This window comes from Monopterus albus, unplaced genomic scaffold, assembly GCF_001952655.1.
Source record: "Monopterus albus unplaced genomic scaffold, M_albus_1.0 scaffold83.1, whole genome shotgun sequence".
NCBI lineage: Eukaryota > Metazoa > Chordata > Actinopteri > Synbranchiformes > Synbranchidae > Monopterus > Monopterus albus.
In genome coordinates, this window is record NW_018127963.1 from 719,700 (window position 1) to 731,984 (window position 12,285).

The window sequence follows — 12,285 nt, forward strand, 5'->3', positions numbered from 1 at the left end:
CCGGCTGTGAGAAAAAGGTGCTGAAGCTGAAATGCCTGGAGTCAAGCCTGGGAGGTAACCAGAGTGACACCTGCAACACCTGTTTTTGCAATATGTACTAATGCATTCGTACACCAACTTGCATGTGGAGAGGAAAACTTGACAGACCAAAAGATAAACAAATAGGTGATGGAAGACAGCCACAGTGACACCCAGCTGGCCAAAGATGCTTTAAGAGGACTTGAATAAGGCTGTGAAACCAGACAGATAAAGAGATAGGCCTGAGATGAGAGGCAGCTAGAGTAAACACAGACAAAAAAATAAGTGGAGTACATTAAGTTGCTACTGTAGGTGGAAATCTGAGTGGAAAGGTTATTAAACAGAGGAGTAACTAGGTCATTACCTGGAGCCACAGAAGGGGAAACACCCTATAAGGTGATGTACACACTGCAAAAAGTTATGACCGGTCCTACTTAAACCTCAAACATTAGTTCACTTTTTTTAAAAGGAAAGAATACATTAATCTGATTTATTAGAGTGATGACAGGAGACTGGCAAGAAAAAAAAATAGATTATAGGGCAATGTGTGAAAGTGGTTCTAAGTGGTTTTAAGCCACAAGACCACAAGTTATGCTGTTTCGGGCTTAGCCTTACTCTGAGCCACAGATCATTAAATACTGTGATGATGATCGAAGCTGCCTCCGGATTCCATACAAAATATTACATTTAAGCAGGTTTTGAGTGTTGTATTCTATTTAGTGCAGTTTCTAATGGAAGATAATAATATACCCAAATGTGTGTTAGTACTTAAGACACTCATTATGATTAGTAACAAATGGAAATTCTTTCAAGTTCCTTATACCTTTTGCAATATTTAACCAAGACTGCAATCCTTCCCTAATCTTGACCAATATTTCTGAGTGCTTAACCATAAAACCATTTTTCATGGAAAAAGAGGAGCTGCCCACAGCTACAAAACATCTAATATGGATGGTGGTAATGCAGTTCTAGGAATACTTTGGAAAAAAAAAATTAAATCTTCAGAAACACATTATCATTCCATAGTTATGCTGTCCATTTTCAACGGCTGTCCTTTAAGCCCCTTTCAGACATGCACACCAGCCAGGAATTTCCCTGCTATTTTATGTCATGTAGCTAGTGAAAGTGTTAATGACAATTTTATGTGGTTGGACCTAGTCAAATAGCCTGCTACATTCTTTCCAGCTACATGTCTGAACGTAAGTGGTCAAATTGCTGGTAAAGGGCACAATCAAAATGACACCTGTTCTAGAGCATATCACACAATGTTTTCTCTGAATTATTGCTTTGTTCTTGCTAACACCCCTTTTTCGTTCACTCTATAGCTAGCTATAGCTGCTGCTCTCTCTCTCTCTTTATCTTATATTTTGGGCAGGCAGTAAAATGAAGATAAAAGAATGTAAGCTGTACAAAGTTTATTTTGAACAGGTACAGAGAAGATACAGTTTAGTAGCATGAGCTAACACAGAATAGCTGGAAATTTGTCGGACATGGAAATCAAAGGGCCGCTAATGCTCTGTGCAGAGGAATACACTATGTCTGCCTCGCATGATGCTGGATATCATATGAATATTGTGGTTGTACCTGACTAAGTCCTGCTAGGGTGGACCAAGGCTTTGCCAAGAATTTTGTGCACAGCAGCTCTATGTCTGAATGCCAAAAAAAAAACAACTGCTACACGGCTACATATAGCCTGCAAATTCCCAGGTACTATGTCTGAAAAAGGGCTTTAGTCTGAAACTGAAGAGTACAGTGCTAAAGATGCATGGCATTTGCACGTTGCATCTCTTTCTGTACATTAAATATTGTCTAAAAAAATTTGAGATATTTATTTGTATACAATGTTGCAGATTACTGGTACAAATATACATATATATATAAGCAGATTACTGGTACAAATATACATATATATACATTTTACTCACAGCAGCAGCATGTTTTACAGTGTACTACAGTGCAGTCAGCCTGTGAGCGTTACATGCAGGAGGGGAGCGATCAGGAGTCATCTGACCTCTCATTACATCTGCTAATGGAACTGTTTGTTGAGCCTGCTCTCTGCTTCAGAAGCACCACAGTGTTTACTGTGTGGATACTGCACAAACAAACACAATAGCCTTGCCTCCCAAACACAGTCATAATCATCTGTATGGAAAGAGCTACTACCTCTGTACCAGGTCAGTCACCCATACACAGGTCTGAACCACAAAAACACACAATACACACGCCACTGTCGTCTGATGAAAAGCTAGTAAATAAACCTGTTTCCAAAATACCAGATTTTGTTTGACAGACTCTGCCAACTCATAGTGAACTGTGCAATCCCTCAATTTAAATTTAAACATGGAAGTAACCATAATTTGAGAACCCTGAGAATGACAGTGTGTTTATGTGTGTGAGGACATGTATGGCTGTCTGTAGTATAGTCATATCTTTTTTTAGCCTTGCACTACAAACATTGTAGTTTAAGGAGGCAGTGGGTGCAGAATCTTGTAAACAACAAATGGAATTTATACTGGAAGCAACACAGCACATTGAGTGTTTAAAGAATGTCAGACTTACAGCAGGTGGATCTCAGAAATGAAAATCATGTGGTCGTCTCCAAAGGAAATCGATAATTTCATCATGTAAACAAACATACACACCCACGTATATGTAGAGCTCTGTCTGTGTGTGTTATGTGTGACAGCAGAGTGACGAAAATCATCATGTGAGTACATCAAACAGTACAGCTTAATCTCACAGCCCGAGAGCACACAGGAGGTGTTCTTCTTGGCATCCGCACCCTACTAGAATAATGAACTGACTGCTTGATACAGATGAAGGCAGTTGAATCTGTCAGCATGCAGTCATTGAATAACATCAGGACAGGGATGGAAGAAAAGAGATGAATGTTAGAGAGGAAAGTAAAGTAATTCCTCTTGGTCGTAATTGTGCAGATAGTTGAGTGGTCAGAGTTTTTTTTTGAGTGTATATATAATTATTCTTTATTCTTCATTTGTTTAAATCTTAGTATTACAGGCTAATTATTGTATTCGTTATAACATTAATCATCTGTAGAGGGTATCATTTTGCACTTTCTTCACAAGCATGATGTAACAAACTAGTTATACATTTGCCAAATATGGAGGAATTCTCTGTGTAAGCAGAGTAGTCATGCTAGCAGCTCTGGAAAGTTGTACTTACACCAATCAGCCATAACACTATGATCATTGACAGGTGACACTGACCGTCTTATTACAATGGCACCTGTCAGTGTGTGGGGTATATTAGGCAGCAAGTGGACATTCAGTCCTTGAAAATGATTTGTTGGAGGCAGGAAAAAGTGTAAGGGCAAATATAAAGATCTGAGTGACTTTAGCAAGGGCCGAGTTGCTAGACAACTGGGTCAGAGCATCTCCCACACTACAGGTCTTGTTGGGTGTTCCTGGTCTGCAGTGGTTAGTACCTACCAACGGTGGTCTAAGGAAGGACAAACAGTGAACCAGCGACAGGGTCATGGACACCCAAGGCTCACTGATGATGAGGTTGATCTACTCTAGATAAAATTTTTAAATGTCATTCATTTTTTCAATTTGTTTGAATCTTTGTTAAAATGTTGAAAATGAAAAATACTGACCATTGTTCTCTATGAAGAAAAACACTCAGCAGCTCTAATGGTGATATCATACCAAGAGTGGGGAGGCTCATGCATTTGTCTAAAACATTATCTCTAACTTGTCCTCACAACCACAGACTTTGCTCCTTTTTTATACGTTTTTCACTGAGTGGTTGACACATTCATGCGCTTCTTGACAGTAGAACTATAGAAGAAAACAGATGCACAGTGAGCTACAGAGTGACACGAGTGCCAACCAACTGCTGCACTGAAGCCTGTGTATACAAGTGTTAGGCAGGTGGTCATAATGTTATGACTGATCAGTGTAGTACAGTAGTGTTTGAGGGAAATGCTAAGGTCAGCATGCTAACATGCTAAAAATGGCAATGCTAACATTTTGATGTTGAGAAGGATTTCTACCCCAAACAAACCCCATACTTTAATGCTAGTATAACTAGTTTTGCATGTACTGGGTCATAAACCAAATGAAAAAATGAAATTTTAAAGTGATGATGGTGCTAAATGAAAAGTGAAGTAAGGACCAAAGTTTGTAAAGTTCACCCTGGGGGGAGCATGAATGTGTGTTTTCATGCCAATTTATCCTCACAGTGACACCAGAAGAAAGGTGATAGGATCACCAGCAGAATTCATCCTCACCAAAAATGTCTGTATTAAATTTCCTGCCAGTTCATCCAGTAATTGCTGAAATGTTTAAACAGATCGACTTTGAACTCTGAATACTATACTTTTGTTGCATAAACAAGATCACTTGTAACCACTGACCTTCATATAAACTTGGCTTTCTTTTACTGTCTAACATTTCAGTTTAACTACCCTGACCCTGAAAAACTCACAGAGACAAGGATAAGAAATGTGTTCTCACTTCTGCTCTTGTGAGGATACTTTGTCTTCATAAGTACAACAAAAGAACAATGCACACAAACTACACAAAGCCACCTTCACCCAGAGAAAAACTCTGCCCTCTGTGTAATCCTATCTGATTTCGCCAACACTCTGTTGTTAAAAGTCTCCTCTCACTTCGCAGCCGATTCCAGCACTCCCTTTGAACTCTGCTGCCAAAAAAGAGTAAGACCGCACGCCTCTTTCTTTGACTTTCAGGAATGATCGGGAACATTATAATGATAAAATTGGCAGAGGGGTGAAGAGGTGAGTGGGAGCAGAGAGCCCTAACAAAACGTGAGCAAGAAGCCTGAATACTGTCAACATGTTGTTAATAAGCCTCAGAAGAAAGCTAAGGTGTGTGAGTGTTTGAATTCCTCCATGTATGCAAATTTTTGCATGTGCAGGTTTGTATGAGCACAAATAGGAATCCTTCTGTTAGGGTGTGTATGTGTGTGCAACTGGGGTGATGTCAGGCTACAACCCATCTTATTGCCGGGTTGATTGATGCACAAGATTATCGTCTGATGGGAGAAATTTAAAAAAGCTTTCATCAATGTGTGGTTTGGGCCTGCATGTTTGATGTTAGACTAAAGAAACCATATACAAGGTGAAAGGAAGAGTCAGAGGGGTGGAGGTGAGGGAGGAGGTTGAGTGCTGACAATGGGGTCATTACAGAGCAGTGGGTCCAGCAGATGAAGAGTGAACTCTGAGCATTTGAACAACCCCTGTTATCTTACAAATTCACCTCAGTCCTCTTTCTTGCTTTTGTCTACAGTAGTTCTGTTACTGCCACAATCTCTAAGAGGAATATCAATGTATATACCACATTTCACGGTAAGCCAACCAATAGTTGGAGATACAGTATTTCAACCACTTGGTAATGCTAGAGGAAAGGCATCACCAAAGACTGTGGGATTCATCCTCTGGGGACCATGATCGTCTGTACAGAATTTCAATCCATTTGAAAGTTTATGTGATATCTCAGTCAGGATCACTGCTTTACCTAGATCCACACCTAATGGTGCCACCAAGGGGTGGCCATAGCCCCCATCCTTAAAATTACTGGCCACCCCACTGAGACAAGCCCCAATCATTGTAATTCTTTGCAACACAAGCGCTTAAAAACTGACATACATTAAAGATTAACACATTTGAGTTGAATTTGGAAGGGAGTATTCTCAAGAAAGGAAATCATTTTTGTGCATGATTTTGAGATAAAGCTTTTAAAATGGAATGCCATGTTTGTTTGGTATTAAATTATTCAAATCACTGAAAGTACTGTCTAAAACTATAAAAGAAATGGAATATGAAATCTGATGTATGTTTTGTACTGTGATTGTATCAGAATGTTAGGTCAGACATTTATGCATCCATAATTAATTATTATATTGTAAAAACTACAGATACACCTAGAATTAAAGCCAGTTGTAGAGTTTTTGGCCACCTAGAATCTTGACATTCGAAATACAGTTTCACTTCAAGACTATGACTCAAAGAATGGAAGATACTAACAAATAATAAAAAAGATTATATGCAAGACCGAAATGAAACCTTTGTTATTAACTGATAATTAATACTGAAGCAACCCACACACTTAGTTTATTGCTGATGATACTTTGATACTTTCAATTTGGAATGAATAATTAATGATTCCTTGAGTGATCTTATAAGAATATAATAATCTGATATTCACATGAGATCAACCAATGACTTGAACAGTACACAAAATATTTTACACTATAAAATAGTATATAGTCTATTCACTTGAATATTCTGAAATTCCTTTATGCTGTGTAGTTTTTTTAGTGTGCCATCCCAAGATTCTCTCTGGTCCCAACTGAACCCCTCCACTGAATATTTTATGCAGGCACCACTGCCTGAAAATATTTTTTCCAGGTTGCAACTACCTAAAAAGCAAGAACTGTGGCCAGCAAAAAACAACAACAACAACAACAAAAAAAAACACATCAACTGTGCTTTAACTCTCTCTTGCGCCTCTGTCATGACCTTTGGTGTTTTGTCCACTGTTAGGTCACTTCCTGGGGAACCACAGTGTACTGGACATCCTCAGGCAGGAGGGCTACGAGATCATCCACATGCCCTCTGATCACCAAGAACTAGTGACAGAGTGAGTAATGATGAGTCTACTGACACAGATTGAAACAGATGACAGAGCATAGCATTTGACTAAAGTCCTGGTTACAAAGAAATAAAAATCTGTTATTGACCAACAGCAAATGTTGATGGTTGCTTGGTTACTCTAGAAAACTAATTATTTGACATGTTGGACACGGATAGAGTTGTTGGTGTCGATACATAATATGGAGACTAACTGACTCCAGTGTAACTGAATTATGAGTAGGGAATGATAACAGTTCTAAATAGGCTATCACTTACAGGTTACACTTGTGCTAATCTGATAACCTGATGATGTTACGGCAAAATGGCCTGAAAGACAGCATTTGTACACTCACAGACTCTTGGCAGGCATGTGGATACACATCAGCAGAGCCCATCAGACAGAGATACAGAGAGACTCTATCAGCCACACCCTCACAACTTAGCCACTCCACATCCGTCTTTTCTCTCTAGAGCTGAGGCTTTTAACCTCAGCTGATTTACTGAAGTGCAATGCAGATTCCATTTACACTGTTCAGCTATGCAGGAATCCTTTGATTCCTCAACTCCCTCGCCTTGCTCCCTCCCTTCCTTTCACCCCTTCCTCCCTCTCCTGTCAAAGGCCAGCTGCCAGCAGTGGTTCTGCCTGTTCTCAGCAGACACTGGTACCACGGTAAACACTCACTCACTCATGCACACACACACACATACATATGTATGTGCAGGGTGAGCATAGCACATGGTGCCAAAGATCAAGGGCAGTAGGGTTGCACACACTCAAACTAGCACACCTCACACAGAGATTTGGCTTCTATCCCGATACATTTCTTCACAAAGACTTTCCACAGTTCCCCTTCATATCTCAAGGGTGTGTACAGTATATCCAACAACCATTCCTTGGCATAGCTCTCCTTCCACCTGAGGGATTGATTCATGAGCCAATAAAATAGTAGCAACAATCACCTGAATCAAGGTGAAAATGGAAAAACAAGGGACAACAAAGGGAAATACCTTTAAAAACATAAAAAAATACACATCCATCCATGCAAACAGGGCTTTAGACTATTCCAACAGAAAATTACAGCTGTAAACGGAGCCTCCCTATCTCCCTCTGCCATGTTTGCAGAGCTGTTGGCTTCAGCAAGTGGTACTGGTTTAAAAGCTGACAAGTGGACTCACTTACTGCAGTCACAAAACACTCACAATCGCTGCACACACTCACACAATCACACGGCCACACACTTGCCCATGTGCATCCACACAGATGCTTTGAGTCCCCTGATACAAGGTGATGTGACAGGTGAGGAAAAACACCACATGATGGCTGAATGAGGGGTGTTTATGAAAGCTGGAGGGTTTCGACTCGATTGGCAAAAGGTTTTAAAGAGCGATTTTATGACTGACAGACAGAGCAGAGCAGAGCTGGGTTTGGCTCCACAGTAGTTTGACCACAGGCCAGGAGCTATCATCACTCTGACCAAGCCATCAAGACCTGGATGAGGGGGTTTTGAAGCATGTAAAAGTAGAAGTAGAAGTGCAGACCATCAAATTTAAGATGACCTGAAACAAAACTAAATAGCAGTGGAAATCATGACTGGGATCTATATCATGCTTAGCATTATGATTTACTAATTTTAAAGTTTGATGTCAGCATAACGAATCATGTTACTTTATTTTTTTACTTTCCACTGGTTGTTTCAGTGTTACTTGCTTAGATGAAGTTCCTCCTTGAAACACATGTGAGCCACATTACCAGGAAAAGAACAAGAGAGGAGAAAATATGAGTAATGGGTGGAATTAAAAGAAGCACAGCAAAGGATTTCAAAGAGAGGCTGATGATTCTGGGTGGTCTGCTTTGAGCAACAGTGTGATTACAAAAGTTACAAATTCCTAGAACATTTTATAAAATTTGTATCCTTGATTGAGGTTGTAAGTGGAAAGCAATAAATTGCTCATAAACCACTAACAATAACATTAACTGGTAGCAAGTTTGAAAGCTTAGACAAGTTAAACAGGCATGAGAGACACTAAAATGCTTATTTTTACCTATAAAACAAAGGTATCCATGATATCACTGAATACACTTTGAATTTACGTATATAGTCAAAATATTAAGTGTGCTTCTGATTTCATTTTGCCTGCTCCAGGAATAAACCAGCTAAAGAGCCCAAGGCGGTGACCAGCGAGGAGAACCCTGATACTAGTACAACCTTTCCCACCAGCTGGCTGACCAGTCCACCTGAGATGGAGCTGGAGCTTGACGAGCCAGAGGACATACCTGGTCTTGGGGAGGAGGATCTGCCTCACATGCTGCTCCCCGACAGCCTGAGCCAGCTGGAGGAATTTGGACGACACAAAAGGCCTCGCAAAGCTCACCGCAGCCATGGACGACCTCGCCTCTTCAGTGACCTGTGGGTTCGCATCGGGGATGGGTGAGATATCTGTTATGACCACTTGACAAGTGACTTTTCAGCTCTATAAAGTAACTGAAGGTGTTGTTACATGTTTTTAGAAGTAGCTGGAGTGATGTCCATGTCAGTGAACACTTGAATATACACAGATCAGCCACAACACTAGAACCACCTGCGTGCGTGTGCACAAGACTTAATGCCGCAGTTGGCTGGCACTCGTGTCACTCTGAGGCTCACAGCACATCTTGTGTGAATCTGTTTGCTAGCATAGTTATACTGTCAGGAAGAACACAAATGCGTAGACCATTCAGTGAAAAAATACTGTCTGTGTAAGGAGTCAAAACTCCTTATACAGCCCTTCAACAAGTTAGAGATGTTTTACAATTTCAACAGGTTTAATTGTAGAATTGATTCAGTGACTAATCATAGTTACAAGCTAAACGCTGATTTCTTGTGTCCTCCTTTCTCCAGTGCTACCCCACCACCTGTGAGGATTATCAACGGCTATGTGACAGCGGAGCCTCCACTGACCCATCAGGAGCATCGCAGACGGATGGAGATCTACACTACGGAGCGTCACCCCGTTCCAACATCCCCCACTCTACCTAGTCCCAGCTCAGCTCAGCCAGCCTTTGTTCACAGCACACTCACACTGTCTTGTCTTTTAGCCTGGCTGTTAGCACACATTTTGTTCACCTCCTGACCACAAGACCAGCATTATCTCACAAACCCTCAGACACTACTGCATCCGTACCAGAGCAGCAGAATGCGCCTGATAAGCAAGGTTCGACCACCGACACATTCTGAAAAGAGATAGAGGAATATTTTAGTACGGACATGACGCCCTGAGGTGGAACAATCTTGTTGTCAGCTTCCACCACAGGTGTCTAAAAATGTGTGGAATAAGCCTTTAGCTACTACACAAATAATGATCGAAGTGTATATTGTATAGTCTTCAAGCCTCATGAAAGTATTATGATAGAATAACAAACACAGAGAGCAATGAAAACCTGTACTTCTGAAGAGTTTGTGTGGTGGAGTCTTCTACCTAATTAAAACTGTATAGAAAAATAAGACTGACATTAATAATGAGAACTGAACATACTAACAACAGTAAATGAATTACATGCATACAGTCACACAGTACTGTGTAGGAGCTGGAGCACTGAGTTGCCACTTTTGTAAATTGTGCATTTTGTTCATAAAGAAATTTGTATATTTATTATTTCTGGAAGAAGAGAGTTTATTTTCTTGCTTTTTGAAGATAAATGAAAAAATAAACTTTGAAAACATGTGTGAGGACTACTTTCTTCCCAGTAGATATATCATTTGGGCTGAAATTAGTAGCCATGTCCTGGAAGCAAAATATAATAACCACATAAAAAAATTGTAACAGCCTCCTACAGAGATTCTGTAAAGGAGAAATACAGATTATCTGTTTCTTTGCTTTTATGTACATTCTTACTATTTATGAACTTACAGTAAACTCCTGTTGGATGAAGTATACAGCATCAATTTATTCATTTATTTCATAGGCCCAATGCATATTCATGAACCAAAATGTAAATGTGTTAGCAAAAAAAGGCTCAATGAAGATTTCAAGTTAAGATGGTTCATGCTTTGTTTATTAAAATATGCTGATACTTTACTATACTGTAAAGATATTAAGAAATAAAAGTGAATTTATACTGTGTTAGGCTAGAAGATAACTTTTGTATATATTAAACACCCATATATCATATACTGAAAACATAACTTGCAAGTTAATAACATTTTGTTAAACAAGGCAGAAGCCAGGAGCTTGTAGAAAAGGTTACGTCAGTCTGCCATCTACAGGCTGAAGTAAAGACAAACTGAAACCCTTCACTTTGAGCCTGTTAGGGTTGCATTACAATCCGAGATGGGACTGTGAGTAACTGTGTAAATGTAAATCAGTGTAAAGCACCAAATAAATAAATAAAAGAAACAACAAGAAAACAATCAATCAATCAACAAACTTCCAAAGTGAAGATGCTTGATGGGTACATGTACACAAAAGGTTGAGGAGGTCAAGATATGATGACAAAGAAAACATTAATGTTAAGGAAGGCACAGATCACAGTTTCTTAGTGGAAAGGCAAGATTAGTCACTCCATGACAAAAGGCCTCAGTTCTCTCTGTGATACTGTCAGAATCTTGCATGTACTACTATTATATCTCATGTGTGCAGACTGATTTGGGTCTACAACATTCTAACAACATAAACACAGGTCACAATGCTTTTTAAAGTTCCTTACTAGAAGATCCACAGAGATGCAAGAGCATGGTATTTTTTTTCCTTTAAATAATTACAGTGAGCATGTGGCTAATGCAACCTTACTTTTTTCTGCACTGCTTATGTATTCCACTAAAACATCATAAAATCTAGTGGAAGAACTAAGGTATTCATGATTTTTCTACATTCCAACAAGGCAGCACTGTTGCAATAAAAGAAAAACAACTGGCAGCTGAAACACTGCTAACAAATATGATTTTGTCAGTCACAACTTTAGTGTCAATAGGTATATACAGCATGAGCGAGGAAAGTTAAAGATGAATGTTAATTATGAATTATTACATTATTAGTATAAATTGACGCTCTTTGACCAATTGTAAAATTTAAAATCAAGTGTCCAAGTGCAATTCTAAAAACATAACAGCTATAAGTGATTGTATTACACTACTGCAGTTAAAACTTCTACCACAAGGTGGTGCTAGAGTCACACGGTAATTTCTACAAGAACACAAACTGTAAAAAGCACAGGCTATGTCAAGGCCTCATAACCAGACCTGAGACTGAAGACATGCACAAAGAAAGGTAGGCACTGCATCTTGGATATTATATTTAGATTTCTGTTTGTACAAATGTCTAGTGCTAATTTATCCAGCACTTATTTACCTTTTGAACATTTTAAGCAAATGAAAACTGCACCATTGTTGTGATACAAGCTTGTGAGTTCACATCTTATTTGAATATATTTAAGAGAAAATAACAAAAATATAGATTACAATATTGTAATATTATCTAAGTTTCAAATTTGCATATAAAATGTGGAGATTTCTACATGCTGGCAAATTTTGCAACATTGATCACATTATCCTGTTCAAATGTAGTCACAAGATTATCCAAGAAACAAAAACCTCAGTTAATATTATTTTGCATTTACAAGAAAAATGAAGTTATGAATAATATGCATAATATATATTGTATTTAATGCCAGT

At 39.1% G+C, this 12,285-nt stretch overlaps 1 protein-coding gene across 1 annotated transcript in view; it reads left to right on the plus strand.

Annotated features, from left to right (window-relative positions):
• trabd2b (TraB domain containing 2B) overlaps positions 1-10,300 on the plus strand; it is a gene marked incomplete at its 5' end in the record, with an annotated part of 68,901 nt that extends 58,601 nt beyond the window's left edge. Inside the window, 3 exons of the mRNA XM_020607043.1 lie at positions 6,548-6,644; positions 8,782-9,066; positions 9,517-10,300. Of these exons, the coding sequence (XP_020462699.1) occupies positions 6,548-6,644; positions 8,782-9,066; positions 9,517-9,748 (614 nt within the window). The remainder of the gene's footprint in view (positions 1-6,547; positions 6,645-8,781; positions 9,067-9,516) is intronic.
• Positions 10,301-12,285: the final 1,985 nt, after the last annotated feature.